The 15,438-nt window shown below is 41.7% G+C and overlaps 3 protein-coding genes across 13 annotated transcripts in view; 1 reads left to right on the top strand and 2 right to left on the bottom strand.

Moving 5' to 3' along the window:
• The first annotated feature begins 1 nt into the window (after position 1).
• fbxl13 (F-box and leucine-rich repeat protein 13) overlaps positions 2-15,438 on the top strand; it is a 35,006-nt gene continuing 19,569 nt past the window's right edge. For 4 of the 9 annotated variants that reach the window (XR_003984909.1, XR_003984908.1, XR_003984907.1 and 1 more), the window contains exons 1-21: positions 2-191; positions 392-498; positions 1,212-1,308; positions 1,412-1,479; positions 5,650-5,804; positions 6,212-6,321; positions 6,408-6,503; positions 7,540-7,635; positions 7,709-7,844; positions 11,353-11,405; positions 11,770-11,870; positions 12,486-12,615; positions 13,092-13,190; positions 13,391-13,511; positions 13,600-13,762; positions 13,953-14,072; positions 14,168-14,291; positions 14,389-14,469; positions 14,780-14,914; positions 15,009-15,172; positions 15,252-15,427. Coding sequence is in view for 6 of the 9 variants with exons in the window: in XM_030426067.1 (XP_030281927.1) it covers positions 126-191; positions 392-498; positions 1,212-1,308; positions 1,412-1,479; positions 5,650-5,804; positions 6,212-6,321; positions 6,408-6,503; positions 7,540-7,635; positions 7,709-7,844; positions 11,353-11,405; positions 11,770-11,870; positions 12,486-12,615; positions 13,092-13,190; positions 13,391-13,511; positions 13,600-13,762; positions 13,953-14,072; positions 14,168-14,291; positions 14,389-14,469; positions 14,780-14,914; positions 15,009-15,172; positions 15,252-15,427 (2,398 nt within the window). In the remaining 3 variants the exon portion in view is untranslated. Of the gene's footprint in view, positions 192-391; positions 499-524; positions 1,028-1,211; positions 1,309-1,411; positions 1,480-5,022; positions 5,423-5,649; positions 5,805-6,211; positions 6,322-6,407; positions 6,504-7,539; positions 7,636-7,708; positions 7,845-11,352; positions 11,406-11,769; positions 11,871-12,485; positions 12,616-13,091; positions 13,191-13,390; positions 13,512-13,599; positions 13,763-13,952; positions 14,073-14,167; positions 14,292-14,388; positions 14,470-14,779; positions 14,915-15,008; positions 15,173-15,251; positions 15,428-15,438 lie in introns of those variants that run through there. The other 5 variants (XM_030426068.1, XM_030426072.1, XM_030426070.1 and 2 more) reach the window with 5 other exon arrangements.
• On the bottom strand, positions 1,663-5,019 carry LOC115586741 (uncharacterized). 2 transcript variants are annotated; one of them, XR_003984906.1, is made up of 5 exons: positions 4,860-5,018; positions 4,725-4,783; positions 2,268-4,647; positions 2,118-2,170; positions 1,745-1,836 (listed from the first exon to the last, which is right to left on the bottom strand). XR_003984906.1 is itself a non-coding variant. In XM_030426066.1 (4 exons), the coding sequence occupies exons 1-3, from the start codon at positions 4,874-4,876 to the stop codon at positions 2,300-2,302; spliced, it is 2,424 nt and encodes an 807-aa protein (XP_030281926.1). In that variant the 5' UTR covers positions 4,877-5,019; the 3' UTR covers positions 1,663-1,836; positions 2,268-2,299. The 2 variants fall into 2 exon arrangements, 1 of the variants encoding a protein (XP_030281926.1); XM_030426066.1 differs by lacking the exon at positions 2,118-2,170 and having other exon boundaries at positions 1,663-1,836; positions 4,860-5,019.
• Positions 7,919-12,809, bottom strand: LOC115586750 (leucine-rich repeat-containing protein 17-like). 2 transcript variants are annotated; one of them, XM_030426087.1, is made up of 7 exons: positions 12,556-12,809; positions 10,821-10,966; positions 10,244-10,705; positions 9,904-10,100; positions 9,058-9,213; positions 8,450-8,591; positions 7,919-8,358 (listed from the first exon to the last, which is right to left on the bottom strand). In XM_030426087.1, exons 2-7 carry the CDS (start codon positions 10,943-10,945, stop codon positions 8,073-8,075), a joined length of 1,368 nt encoding a protein of 455 aa, XP_030281947.1. In that variant the 5' UTR covers positions 10,946-10,966; positions 12,556-12,809; the 3' UTR covers positions 7,919-8,072. The 2 variants fall into 2 exon arrangements, with proteins under 2 accessions (XP_030281947.1, XP_030281946.1); XM_030426086.1 differs by having other exon boundaries at positions 10,821-10,983; positions 12,556-12,807.

Genomic DNA, 15,438 nt, shown 5'->3' on the forward strand with positions numbered 1-15,438 from the left:
GTCCCCTTGTTACCATGGCAACGTGGAACTTAGAAATGGAGCTGACAAAATCTGACAAACGCTAACTGCAGCTAATTACTCAATAGCTCGATAACTAACACGTTTGCAAATGTGACAGACATGATATGGCTGGAGCAAAGTCTGTTCTGAGCGAGTGCCAGCTGAAATTCTCCCTGCCACAAATATATAAGGTAGGTTATGTTGTGTAGAAATGTGTTGGTCAGGTCATTTGTGTGAAGTTAAGCTAGCTCACGTTTTACGTTACAAATAACTCGAGTACGGGGCAGTTTAGTTAATGCACATTATAGTTCACTTTGACTGTTATCGACACGTGAATATTTTTTCTGAACGTGAAAAAATAACCTCTTTATTTCACTTTCTTTGACAACAGGCCTTACTTACAGCCTCATGCCTGTCATGTCCCAGTGACCCCATACAGTTTCTGAAAAACGCCCACATAGCCTTCCAGGGGCATGACAGTCTTCAGGATGTTGACTGGTAGGTAGAGCTGCTTTCCTGTGGGATTTCCTTGAGATGGACACTTGGGGGCTCACTTTCTCAAGTTTTATTTTACTGCTGAGGATGAAAGTCATGGAGCTCTACCAAATACAGCAGTGACGAGCCCAAGAAAATCTATTTTTCCCCCCTTTAACATTCCATTTTTGAGCCCAGAATGTAAGTCGCTGAGAGGGAACGTAATTCAAACTAGAAAAAACAGAAAAAAAAGTATTTATATCACATTGCATTTCCAATTGACTTATGTTCTCCCCTGTTTACGTTGCCCCCTTATTCTTAATTCACTCACAGATTTTTAATTGCCCCTTTAACTCGTCATTAATGAAGTATTCTCTGTGGAGGTACTAAGATTTTCTAGAGCCTCACTGTGATACTTAAAGTGACTTTCAGAAGCAATCCCCTCAGGGAGTCTAAGCACCAGTGTCCACATCACTCAGTAACTTTTCAGTTCCAAGCACAATTCAATTTAAGATAATATTTTGATGGACTTAAAGAGTGCCAGTCATCACAGGTCAGTATATTTAATCTTGCATTTCTAAATTAGACATCATGTATGCTGTTACATCAACTAATTAATTATTTAACAGTTTCGTAGCATAAGTCTATTAAATCTGCCTCTATGAGCAACTTATTTAAATCATACAATCTTTCTTTGCATATCATCTGTTTTAATGCCAGCTTTATTCTTTTTTGAGGCTCAAGTTTGTTGCTGATGGAAAACAGCTCACTACAACAACCTCTCGAACACATCAGCCTGTGGACACTGTCTACATGGATAAAGATGACATCGTGGTACAGTATATTTTAATTGTGTGGTTCGTGGTTGTTTAGACTCAAATTAAATTGATTTCAGTGCTTTTATTTTTTTAAATTGCCACTCTGTTCTCCTTTCTAGCAGTCCTTTTGTTTGTTCGAGAAGGCCTACTATTGTTACAGGAACAATCTAACAAGCTCTTGCTTCAGGTACGCCAGAAGTATCAGGGGTAAAGATTAACATGTGGTTTGATTTAAACTGGTGAAGAATTTGAGGGAGAAGGAAGAAACAGCCAGACATAAGCTCCTTCACCAGTTAGATAGCTGTTGTACTTTTTGAGTTGTTTAATGAAAGTGTAGCCCATGAGCATACCAAATAAAAGCTAAACAAGAGAAGTTAAAGACTGCTCTTCATCTTACATCGAGTTCTGAGGATTATCAAATTGTGATGTATAAATCAAGACAAGAGATAGAAAACTGTTTAAAATATTTCATGCCTTTACTAATTCGATGGTTGAAGAACTGCTGAAATTGGATTTTCCTCCCGGTGGAAGATGGCAACAGATCCTTTTGAAAACAAAAGAAATTAATGCATTATCAACTTCAGTTCAGTTGTAAGAGAATTAAGTAATCACAATATTAAAAAAAAAAAATAAAAAAAAGGATTTACTATCAGCAATTTCACCCACAATAAGAATAGCAAAGCCACCACCCCCCAAATTTAAGAGCACAGTATGAGAGCACATTTACTTTTTTTTAGCCATTTCATTTCTAGAGTTTCAAGCTGTAGCTCTGCTTCAGGGCAGGTCAACTTTTACTTTTAGATGTAAAAAAGTAGCGATATTAACCTCTTGAATCTGTATATTCAGGATCCCAATCAGATAACAGCATACACTAAGAACTGAATGAAAAAATGTAAGTGTTAGTAACAATTATTCTAATAAATCATTAGCACAAGCAGTTCACAAGCAAGACATTTGAGGGTTTTTTTTCCATACCATTTTTTCCTCGCTAAAGTGTTGATGCTCCTTTACTCTTCAAATCCTTTTGCATTGTGGGACGCAGCGTTCATGTATTCATGTTGCCTCTGGAAAGGTTTCCATTGGGGTTTTCCAGTTTTGCCTTCATCCAGCTGATATGGTGCATAATGGGTCTTTGATATAGATGCCTTGCTCCTTGTGTAGCCGTTTCTGGACTTCACAGCATGTGATTTTACAAATTGTGTTTGAGGGAGAAGCCTTTTTGTGTTGCCACCATTCCACCAAACGGCGCCACTCACAGGGGAGCCAGAGACTTTGGATGCAGACAGCGGTTTAGGAGGGCGGTAGACCGTGGACCATGACTTTTTATTCACATTGGCGGGGCGCCTCTGCAACTTGGTTGGTTGTATAAATGTCTGTAGAAGGCCAGCTCTGGTTGCCATTGCACCTACATAACCGCCATTTAGAGGCATTTCTCTTCTCCTCGGGGTAAAAATTGAGCTCAGTGTATTTCTGGCCCAATGTATATCAACACTTGGAAACCTATCTGAGATTATATTTTTAAATCTAAAGTTTCTGGACATGACCTCGTTTCCAACTAATCTTGAAAAGACTGTCTCTGATGTAGACGTTGGCGCCAAATTAGTTAGAGAGTTGAGACTTGTATAATCAACTCCGCCTGCAGAGGAGAGCCCCCTCCGGGTTGAATCCAAGCCACCAGAAATTGGAATCAGGCTATTGTCAGTCATTTGTTCTGGACCCTGAATGACTAGATTCTGCACAGAGGAATCTAATGGCTCTTCGCTCTCCTGAGTTTCCTCAGTTAGGATGGAAGGAGGAGTGACACTGACACTTTGGTCTCCCAGATAGCCGTCGTGTGTCCTTGAGCCATAAAGTGAGCTGGAAGGTTTCACAGTAAACACTTGGTGGGATCTGACTGGCTGCTTTCTGTTGAAAGCTTGATTCTTAACATCATGTGGGCTGTTTGTTTGAACACCCACATGACCACCTCGACTGTGTGGTGCAAGGTTAGCAGAGCTTGAAGAAAAAGAACCACTAGTTACAGGGAGGTGGGAGATAGGAGTATAGTTCATATCCTTTGATTTCATCCCATCAGTGGGTTGACTTGGCTTAAATGATGGTGCTGGTCTCTCTCTGTGCTTTGGTAAAGATTTTGGGATGTAGTGTTGACCACTTGGTGCACTGACGTATATACTTTTGCCATAAGAAGCTAAAGATGGGGGCTCTGGTGCCAACAGGAAATTGGTTGGAGTCCCTCCTCCTTGCTCCTTACCAAGTTCAAAGCCGCCAGGTGGTTTCTGCTGATACCCTATTGAAGAGTCTTTGCTGTGAAATGTATATGTTGGTTCTTGGATATTTTCCTCATAGGTTAGAGGTGGAGAAACCAGGCTGAAATCTTGAGATGGACTCACTGGAGGGTTGGCAGTAGATGCTGTCCCACGGTTGCTGTTAAAGAAATCTTGTCCAAAGAATGAGCCAGGGGTTGTTTGTTCAGGAGGCATGTAGCTTGTTGACTGAACATGTTCATTTTGTGCATCAGGGGCGTTTGCTAGAATATAAGTGTTTTCTTCAGGAATGCCCCCATGGTCGAAATTTCCATAATTACTTGAGAAATGCTCTGTGGCTGCAGAGGGAGGGTGTGGGTAGAAAGCAGAGCCCGGACCCGAGTCTTGGTTGTCATAAACACTGGTAGGCACCACACTGACAGTGGAGTTGACAGGATAGGCGACAGATTGGCTTTCTCTTGGCATTTGGTAGTTGGCACCCTGTTCACTTTGTTCCAACAGTGCATTCCTCGGTTCACTCTGGACATTTTCACTGGCGTCATAATGGGCTGTGCCTTCTTTTGCAGAATCGGACTTATAGCCGGTGTCAAACACTCCCCTGTCAGCCATAATTTCTTGTGCAGTTTGAAAATGGCTTCTCACGTCACTTCCTGGCATTAAAAAGGAGTTTTTCAGTCTGTCTATAAACTGTTTGAAATCTTTGATTGTTGAGAAACTTACACCCTCCTCAGCCTTCTGTTGTGAATCTTTTACTAAAAGGCCAAAAGGCTGTTGAGAACCAGAACTTTGAGGCTCATGCTTCTGTACAGAGGGGACAAGTGGAAACTTGTCTGGCTCATGTTCCGAGTCTGGTTTGCTTTGCACCATCCCATCACTGAGGCTAGTGACAGAGCTAGCGTCCTCATTGTAATCATGGCGGAGTGGTTCCTGCTGAAGAGAAACAAAGCTTTTGTGTCTCGTCTCGTCCCCCTCATGGTTTGGGTTTAAAGACACTCCAGAATTTAACTGGTTTGATGTTTGTAGACCAAAAACACCTGCATTGCTACTGTATCCATCATCATTAAGAGAGTAGCCATGTGCAATATTGTAACCTATCAAGGGAAAAAAAATGACATTAGATTTAATTAATATAGTTGAATGGGGTCAGGAATTAAATAGAAGTCCTTACCCTCATGTGGAGGAAAACAATTGCAGCTCCATAACAACAGAGTGCAAATCCAAGGAACCCTGGAAAACAAGAAAGTTAGGGGGAAAAAAAAACAATGACTAGATTTATCCAGAGATACACTCATGTTTTACTCACACAGATGGAAGAATCATGTCAGTGAGTTCAGCACAGCAGCAGCACACTGTTGATTAAAAGTAGCAGCCTTGATAACAATCAATCATGCTCTGTCCTTTCATTATCTAGAAAGTCTGAGGGCAAGGAATGATAGGAGACATTCAAGGAAACTTTTCAGATTCTGCCCACACTGATTGCAATTAGTTGATTGTAGACAGCTGGTGCTGTGTGAAAATCAACCTAATTAGACAAGTACAAGTAGAGCCTTCACTTAAAGGGCTGCGACGTCACTAGAAGCAGAGTAATCTGGAAATTTAAATCTTAAAAAAAAAAAAATCTGTTGCCTTCCTCCTCTTCATGTCCTTTTGTAAAGTCACATATCTTGAATATAAAGGGTTCATGGTTGACAGGAAGAGGCAGATTCAACACAATGTTTGATGCAAAAAGATAAATCCTCTAAAATGGATCCTCATTCAGATGTAACTCTAAACAGAAATTTGAGCCATGTGACTGAAAGTCCTGAACGTTTCCCCTGGATCATTGTTTACATGCTGCTGAGTTCATGAGGATATTCTATTTCACAGGTTAGCTTTCACCCGTCTACTGTCAGTGTAGTCTCCCTGTCTTTCTGTCCTGTCTGAGTGTCCAAGCCTGCTTCATTTTGGATCATTATCAGAAAGAAATTGAGATCTGATTATATGATTTCAGTGTTGCTAACTCCTGTCTTATGAAGTTAATGGACGTTACCGACATTCTGCCTTCGTACCCTTTCACTGAATTAATGATGAGCTGTGTTTGCTGTTGGACACAGGAAGTGGAAGAGGTTCACCATGCAGAGTAAGAGAGGTACTGTAGAGCTGGCTCTGAAGATGGATCTGACAAAAAAGCATTTCCAAACTAAATTGCAGAGGGTTGCACTTACCAGATGGTCAAACTGGGTGGAAATGCACAAGAGGGCAAAGGCTGGTAGGTGATTACTTGCATTCTGAATCATGAAGCGTTAACATAACTAGCGCGCACTGGCTGTTTTTGCAAGCTGTGACTCTCACGTGTATACAGCCAGAGAAAACATGCAGTGTGGTTATGGACATGTATCATTTCTTCCCCCCTGTGTACACCCACGCCTGTGACTCACTTTGTCCCCTGCACCTTCCACTGTTTAACTCTGAGCCTTTAGTTTTATAAACTAAATTTGTCATGAGATTGAGGAAAGTATAACTTTGTGATCACAATAGTTGAATAGTTATTGTTATTGTTATCATTATCATTTATCCCACATGTTATCCTCTGCTAAAATAACAATGCAGAAACACAAACACTTGTTCTGTTCATAAGAAATGGATGTTTGAAACTGGATTTAAATTTCAATTTAGCTGCCATTGCGAAGCTTGAGGGAATTCTAAAGGCTGGCCGTCTTAAGCGCATCATAGCTGCATGGCATATTGTTTCCAAGGACTCAAAGAGGACGAAAGAGTACTTTAAGGTACGCTTTTATTTGGAATTTAAGTAAAAAATAAAATACAGCCAGAAATGTTCTACATTTCCTATTTTTGTGTTTGACTCCTGCAGAGGTCGGAACTGGGCTTATTTGAAATTGGCAACAAAGTCCTCCAGACTGGGGAATCCGGCAGACTGTCAGTGCTCCCAAACAGCCTCTTGCTGAAGGTATGCAACATTCACATGACACTCGGCCAGTTTCTTCATGTTTTCTTTTACAGCTCATGAGCCTGATCAGTTCCCACACAGAGAGGTGATGATAGCCCCGGATTTAAAGCTGGACCAGCTTCACTTCTCTGTTCTCTAAGCAGTCAGTGATGAGATCATATCGGTTACATAAGGCTTGCTCTGAAGTGGACTCCACTGTTAACATACTTTCAGCCTCTTTGGGGCCAGTTGATTAATGTCTGTTGCTGCTCTTTATTTTCAAGTATACCTATGACCCATGACCAAAGAAAGGGTTGTGTTTATGGCACCACTCTCTCACAACATCTGTTGCTGTGCTTTGTTTTTTGTCAATTATGATATTTCTGTAGATCTTATATAATTGTAGGAATACTTTCATTCCAGAGGCTCTATGCTTTACAAATATACAAATAATTCCTGTAAACATCCTCCTCCGCTTGCACTTACCAGTGAGAACCACTGTTTGTTTTGGATTCACATGTGCTGGCAAAGGCAGCACAGTTCTTGCTTTATTTGCACTGGTGTTTCCGTCCAACACCTCTCCTGATAAATAGTACATCAGCATGACTATGTTTGGAGAAAGAAAGAGGATGCTTACACACTGACATCACACTGCCTGGCAAAGTGGCAGTGAATCCTGTCTCTTAGGCACTGGCCACCTATTTCCAAAGTGGCGCCTAGTTATGTGAGATTAAAGCTTATAAAACCAAATATGGATCATGCGATCAGTATGGAAGTTGTTTATTTGTTTTAATATGTGGATTACTTTATCCTATTTCACACGATGGTGTGCTTCCATTTCAGTTTTCACTTTTAAATGTATGTCAGTAAAACATGTTCCACCACCATTTTTATTTTTATATTTTTTAAACTTATCAGTGGTTAAGAAAATGTATCAACCTTACTTTAAACATATACCTTATGACAGAACCAGTATGGAAGTATGCATAAAGTGTATATTCAAATGTGTCCACCTTTCTGAATGTTCAACTATGTCATATGATTGTTTTCTCTGCAGATCTTCAAGTATTTAGATTTCCGAGACTGGCTAAATTGTGCTGAGGTGTGTTGCTCATGGAGAGCTGTCATCCAGTCAGGCCCATTATGGAGTCAGGTCTGTACTGACAAATTTCTGCTTGTAATTAATTTAAAATAGTGTTTAACTTATTGATTTGTGTCCCCATTAGATCAACTTTTCAGTGGAGAAAGACTGGATAACAGACGGCACAATGAAGCAGATTTTGCAGAACTATCGTCCATTTGTGATCCATCTCAACCTGCGTGGCTGCACATCATTAAATTTGCCCAGCTTGAAATATATCAGTGAGTATTGCACATTATTTTGCAGTTGATTTCACCCTTACAGATAATGTTCTTACAGAAATAATTAGCCAAAAAACAGTGAAAACTTTATATATTTTTTTGATTTAAGAGACAAAACTGACAAAACATAAAAGCAACTAAAAAACGTAACTTATTCATCTGATACAGACTGTGTTATGATTGGAATAAGGGAAGACAAAGAATCATTTAAAGTCAGATTTTCACAAATCAGGACAGCCTAAAGATCTGGTATTTCTGCGGTGCTCTCAAGTGGCTCGGTTCCAGCTCCTCCTCCTCTAGCTCCGCTTGCACTTCCATCGGTGTGTTCCAGAGCTCAGGCTCTGTTTGGTCTTGATCTTTGCTGCTGTGCTGCCTGTCCTTTGGACACACTCTGTTGTAGGAATGCACATACTCCTCCACACGCTCCCCAGTATGTTCAGGAGGGGAGCGACACATCAGGCCAGAGTATTTCACCCCAGGGTGCAGGCGCAGCCAGTACACCATGTAGTGGATGCTGAGGAAATGCATTCAGTTTTAAATGATTTTTGGGGATTTGTCAAAAAAAAAAAAAAAAAGATTGTAAACATTGTAGCAGAAGAACTCACCTATAGTCGCACACCCAGGGGTTTCTTTCCAGTTTTAGCTTTGATAGGAAGTACAGGTCTTCAAGAACCCCATACTGGATAAAATGCAGGCTGTTGTTGGACAGGTCCAGCTCACGAAGGTGTAGGAGCCCATACAGGGAACCTTTTAGAGAAAAATCAAAGCCATGAGTTGACCGTAGCATCTTTTTGTTTTGTTTTGCTTTCTTGTGTATTTATTTTAAGACACATCTATTACTGTTAATATTAACAAAGACATTAAAGAAAGCTATTGGTGCAATCACACTCTGCAATATGCAGGCCGCTGTTCAGTTTGTGTCTGAATCACTTCAGCACAGTGATCACTTTATGCCTGTAACACTCTCAGCTTTCTCCACTATAAATAAATCCAACACTGTATATACAAAGATGGCAGAAAGCCAGCTGAACAGAAGTCAGCAGCAGTTGGATAACACGTTCTCAACCTTTCCATATGTTATTCATCAGCCAAAGAAAAAACACGACTCTGTTTTGTGTAGGTTTTCACCCGGATATAACAGGAAATATAAAGCACATGCCATAGTATTCACTGATTGTGATTAATAGGTATGCGGTAATAATTGCACACAAACCTTTGTCAAACTGCTCCAAGTTGTTATTACTGAAGTTTAAGGTTCTGAGGCTCCTCGCTCCTTGGAAATCTTTGGCTTTGAGATGTCTGATTGAATTCTGGGACAGATCGAGATGAACAACCTGCTCTGGAATACCCGTGGGCACCTCAGTCAGACCTGAACATAGAGGGGAAAGGGTTACTCGAGGGGTTACTCAAAGACATTTGATTGTTTTACCTCCGCCAAAAAATCAAACTGCACATTCACATGTTCATTATTAGTTTTTTATTGATTAGAATAATGGATTTTTCATCTGTACCATCCAGATTTGTTAAGCAAAAGAGCTTCCACTCCCACTACTATAAGTAATAGTCAAATGTATGCACGGTACCTATCCATAACTTGAATTTGATACTGAAATCCAGTCCTCCTGCATGTAGGAGATAGATGGTAGCAGCATCAGTATTTGATCTACTCTTGTCTTAGGCAAATTTAAAATGCTTCTGCATGTTTTGCAGCGAGCTATTTCTGATTTATTGGCCAAACCTTGTTTAGCCAATGCTTTCAAGTTGTTTTTAAGATGACAAATGATGGTGCAATAGAATCAGTCAGAAGGAAGCAAGCAACATAAAATTTGATAAAAAACACCTGCCGAACCAGATTTGTCACTTTGTATGTCTAGTGCTGAAAATCATTTTGAGAAATGGAAGATTCGTCATGAGTTGAGTAACATTTAATCACAAGCATAAATGTATTTTTCCTTGTTGAACCATGTGTGCTGAATTTAAAAGGAAAATACAGTTAAGTACAGACAGGGTGCAATGATTAATAGTGACTTAGGTCAATATGAGCTGATTGTGAGCTTGCCTCGTTTGCTGCAGTCAATCCGCATTTGTGGGAAATGGTAGGTATGGCACGACGTGGTGATGTCTGGTTTGGTGCGAATTGGAATGGGTATAGGACCTGGTTCGCCAATCTGTGGGTTGGGGTCTGTCTCCTTACAGAGTAACTCGGGATCCAACTGTTTCATCTTCAAACCTCTTAGCCTGATGGGCTCTGCACACCTAGAAAAAGAAGTACTGTTAAGTCACAGTGAAATCAAATTTGACAATTGAAGTTTGTTAGTCTGAGAACCATTGACTTGTACACCTGTGGAATCTGAGCAATAGATCACACTAAGTCCAAGTCTTATTTTGGATTCCCTCACCTGGCATGATTTCCTAGGTTACGGTTGCTAGGGACCTGAAGGGTGCGTATGAGACTGTCCAGCGGGCAGAGACAATTCCAAGGATTGTCATATAGACGTAGATAGCTGAGGCTCGGCATGGGTATGAGGGCCTCTTCACTAAGTGTTCCCAGTCGGTTGTGCTGTAACAGCAGGGTTGTAAGATGTCTCAGGCCCTGAAAGGCCCCTTCCTCCACTAAAGAGATCTGGTTCTGCTGCAAGTCCAGAGTGGTTAAACTCTCATACCCAAAGAAGGCCCCATCATGAAGGACTTTGATCCGGTTGCGGGCAAAAAGGAGGTGCTTGGGTTGCTCGGACCAGGTCTGTGAGGCAGGAATGGAGCGGAGGTGTCGGTCCTGACAGTCTACAAAGACTTCTTGAGATTCTATCAACTCTGAGCACTCGGAGGGGCCTGATCTGCTGTGACGCCCAGCACCCCTTACCCTGAAAGTGTTAAAACATACAGATAGTGAATTTATGGCTTGTCACAGTTGACACATGGTCATTAGGGTAGGTGAAAAATGGTGTGAACAAATAACTGCCAAGTTCAAATCCAAACCTGTCTCGTGTGAGCTTGTGTCTTGCTCCTCTGAGGCCTCTGCCCCTCCCTGATTTTTTCATCTCGATGGATGGCAGCAGGAGGAGGAGCAGGGAGGCTAAGAGGAGTGAGGATGTGACGCGCATCCTGAGCCCTGCAGGGAGTGTCTTGACAATAAGATGAGCTGGAGTCAAAACAGGAATTTGGAAAATTTTTAAGAAAAACAGATTTGGAGACAGAAGCAACAGGTCAAAGGTAAATGTTATTATTGATTATTGTTGATGGGACACAGCTGCTAGCAAAGCTGTGGAAGACTTGAGATGTAGCACATTATGTAAGAGACAGGAGCCATCCAGGAATGTATATACAGCATTGGAAGAACCCAGGATACTATGATACTTAATGTTGTTCCTAACATAAAGTCATATACTACTTTATTATATCGCGATGTACATTACATAATGATTACAGGAAAATATTTACAAAAATGGACAGCATAATTTGACCTGCCATTTCTCTGCTCTTAACTTTTATCTTCATTCTGTTTTATTAGGTGAATGCAGGAACCTCCAGGATCTCAATGTGTCAGAGTGTTTCAATGTTACAGTAAGTAAAACATTTCAAAGACTAATGATAGATGAAAGCAAAATCCTGAATATTTAGATCACATGTACCACTTTTTCGGACTATTCTCTAAAGTTTGTTGACAGCTAGATTAATGATTATCAAAGATTTCACTATTTACCTGAGAAAGTGTCCCTCAGTGTGTTTATCTATGTGACGTCATCATTAAGACTCGCAGAACAACACAAATGTGAGCAACATTGCATTTGTATAGTGTCTCGTTGCACTTTTACTTGTATGTTACATTTTTGCTATTGCACTATTGTGACATTACACTGCATGGACCATGACAGGTGGCTCGCTGAGAAGAATTGAGGTGACATTTAAATCTCTGCTTTTTGAACAGGATCTGATGGTTCAGAGGATTGTCGAGGGCTGTCCCTGCCTGCTCTACTTGAACCTCTCTTGCACACTTATAACAAACAAAACTCTAAGAGAACTGTCCAGGTAAAAATCCAGTTGTGTTGAAACCACCATGTGACTAGACTCATGGTGCAGCTCTCTTAAATCTCCAGACTGAACAAAAGAAGAAAATCCCACGTGGTGCTCCTTGTTTTCTGGCCTCCAGCCACATAGTTCCCAGAATTATCTCAATTTTTGTTTGTCCAATGTCCAGCCCACAGCTGAATTGTATTTCATAACTGAAAGCAGCTCAGTGCCAACTTCATGATTTAGAGGAACAGATGTGAGACTCATACCATAACGTCCATACTGTGTGATTACAATGATGATAGATTTACAGGTTTAGCAGTCATTTTTAGTCATTAACGCTCTCTCTCTCTCTCTCTCTCTCTCTCTCTCTCTCTCTCTCTCTCTCTCTCTCTCTCTCTCTCTCTCTCTCTCTCTCTCATGGGTAGTAGTATAGTTTTGGAATTATTCTAAATTTTTCCATGCAGGAACTTGAAGATATGTACATTTAATTCAAACTGTGATATTTCCTTATAGAGTATGCACTCAAATGTGAACCTTTTCCTTTTGAATAACAACAATCAACCATAATTTACAAAATGCTTAAACACAACACATCTTGTATAAACTACTTAAACTATTAATTTCAAACAGGAACTGTCTGAACCTTCAGTTCCTGAGTCTGGCCTACTGCTACAGATTCACAGATGAAGGATTTATGTACCTGGCCACGGGGAAGGGCTGCTGCAATCTCCTCCACCTCAACCTGTCCGGGTGCACTCAGGTCAGTTGGTATACTCCTCTCACTTTGGTTTATAGTCACTCCACTTGGCTTCAACTTGTTGCCTGCAGTCTACCTTGGATTAATCCAGTCAGTCCTTGCTGTTTCCACGTGTCTCCACTTGTTCCTGGCTGTTCACTTGTGACTGTTTGAACTCAGAGCAAATGGGCGAAGATCTGAAGGAGGACCAGAGCGGAGGGTTGGGTTTATGCAACCAGCTCTGGCCCACCCACTCACCATGTGCAGACTCCATAACACAACACACATGCACCGCAACATGAAACGCACCTTCCTCCGGGAATGTGCATTAGTTTGGTTCCAGATGTATGGTTTCACTTTATGGGGCCCTGAGAATATGAGGAGCAAGTAAAACTGCATCCAGGAGAATGAGTCAACGCACATACATATTTTCCTTCCTCCTCCTCCTCCTCCTCCTATTCCTCCTCCTCCCCCTCCTCCTCTCTCCTCTCTCCTCTTAGATGACAGTAAATGGCTTCAGGTACATTTCTGACGGATGTCCTTCACTCAAAGAGATTGTGATCGATGACATGCCAACACTGTCGGATAGCTGTGTTTCGGTAAGTGTGTTCATTTCTAAAACATCACAGATTTCTGACATAAACAACACCACCGCTCTGGAGAGTTTAACAAAAACAAAGAAATTAAGGAACTCATTAGAAAAGAATTTGCTTTATCAGCCCATGCATATTTCTCTGTCTGCAAACCCTTAACCCCCTCACAGCAGAGAAACGTTTTCAGTCTTACTCTTCTCTAACAGGCACTAATTGCCAGATGTCACTGCCTGTCTGCCATTTCTCTCCTGGATGCTGCCCATCTTTCCGACGTGGCCGTCAAAGCCATCGCTGAAGTGGCCAAACTGAAAAGTTTTAGCACAGAGGGTGAGATCATTTTATATTTTGCACAGCTCATGTCCACGTACACATGAAAATATAGACATAATTATATTCCGTTTTAATCGTACTCAAGGCAACAGCCAACTAACAGACATCAGCTGGACGGCCCTGTGCAGCAGCTCACCAGGCCTCCATAGGCTCCACGCTGCAGAGTGCCCCAGAATGACCGACGCCGGCCTCAAATCTGTGGCCGCCCTCAAGAACCTGCAACACCTGGACATCTCGCTTTGTGACAAGTGTGTGTGTGTGTGTGTGTGTGTGTTTGTGTGTGTGTTTGTGTGTGTGTGTGTGTGTGTGTGTGTGTGTGTGTGTGTGTGTGTGTGTGTGTGTGTGTGTGTGTGTGTGTGTGTGTGTGTGTGTGTGTGTATGTGTTTTTGCTGTAGTTTTAGATTTGGGTGCTTTTTCACGACATTGTGTGTATTTCAGAGTGAGTGACATCGGGATCCAGTGCTTGACTAAAGGTTTCTCATCTAGCAAACTGAGAGAGCTGAATGTCAGTCACTGCAGCCACATCACTGACATATCTGTCCTGAGCATTGCACAAAGGTATATAGCCTGACTTCATGGCTTATCTAATTTCTGTCTATTAAAAGGTGTCACGCAGCAGCATTTTATTTATTGTGTGTGCACCTTTTTATCAGGTTGTGTAAACTGTACCATCTCGACTTGAGTTACTGCGAGAGGCTGACAGACATGAGTCTGGAGTGGCTGAGTGACAGCTCTGTCTCCTCTCTTGACATCAGCGGTTGCAACATCCAGGATCAGGTATCGTTGGGATGTTTGCTCTGACCCTCACACATTCCTGATTAAAAGTTAACTCTCCCTGGTGGTGAAGTCTGTAACTTGGTGTTTTTGTTTTTAGGGGCTGGCGGCTCTCTCTCGAGTTCACTTAAAGAAGTTAGTTCTCGCAGAGTGTGTCCACGTCACGGATATTGGCATAGAGGTACAAATCTAGCTAGAATTTCGACACATGGCCAGATGTGGCATTTTATAGAACTGTTTACTATATTTAGTGGGTTGAAGTTGACTTTTGTTTCCAGAGCTAATATCAACAGCTGACAGGATATGTTGTACCATGTTTCCTAGAAAAGCAATTCCGAAAAACAGACCCAATTATTTCCACGGTTGTTGTTTCAGCTTCTGTTACTGGCCACTAACTGATGTGAATTGTGATTGTAGATATGGTTCTCCATTTCCCTCGTTTCCTAATTTAATCACTTTTCTGGACTCTCCCGTATTACTCATGAGGGCAGAAGTTGTGCAAGACTGTGAGAGATTTGGAACATGTTGACGTTTCTCACTGTGGAGCTCTGTCAGACCCGGCCATCAGAGCCCTGTCTTTTTACTGCAGAGGCCTGGTCACACTGCGGATGTCAGGATGTCCCAAGGTACACACATACACACAAATTCCCCTAAAGCCTTTGAATGTTCCCCTTGTCATTTCATGCTACACATTCTCCATTTTCTTCTACTCTGCCACAGATGACAGATATGGCCATACATTACCTGACAAGTGGAGCTCAGTACCTGCGAGAACTTGATGTGAGTGGCTGCGTTCTCCTCACGGATCGCACTCTTCGACACTTGGAGAGGATCTGCCCTCCACTCTGCTCCATCACGATGGCCTACTGCACCGGCATTTCCAAGTAAGACACAAACTTAGTAGAAAGGTTCAAAGTTAGAGTCCTTCATGATAACTTTAATGACCAGTTTCTGTTTCCTTAGGGCGGCTGCCTTAAAGCTTAAACCACGTGTGGCATGCTGGGAGCACAGCAATGACGACCCTCCGTACTGGTTCGGATACAACATGGGTCAAATGGTGCACACAATCACAAGAACCTTCAAGACTGATGACACATGTGAAGTGATGGAGAGGCCCACAGGGATGACAAGAGCAGCAAGTACATAGAGG

The sequence above is a fragment of the Sparus aurata genome, chromosome 8 (assembly GCF_900880675.1).
Source record: "Sparus aurata chromosome 8, fSpaAur1.1, whole genome shotgun sequence".
In the NCBI taxonomy this organism is placed as follows: Eukaryota; Metazoa; Chordata; class Actinopteri; order Spariformes; family Sparidae; genus Sparus; species Sparus aurata.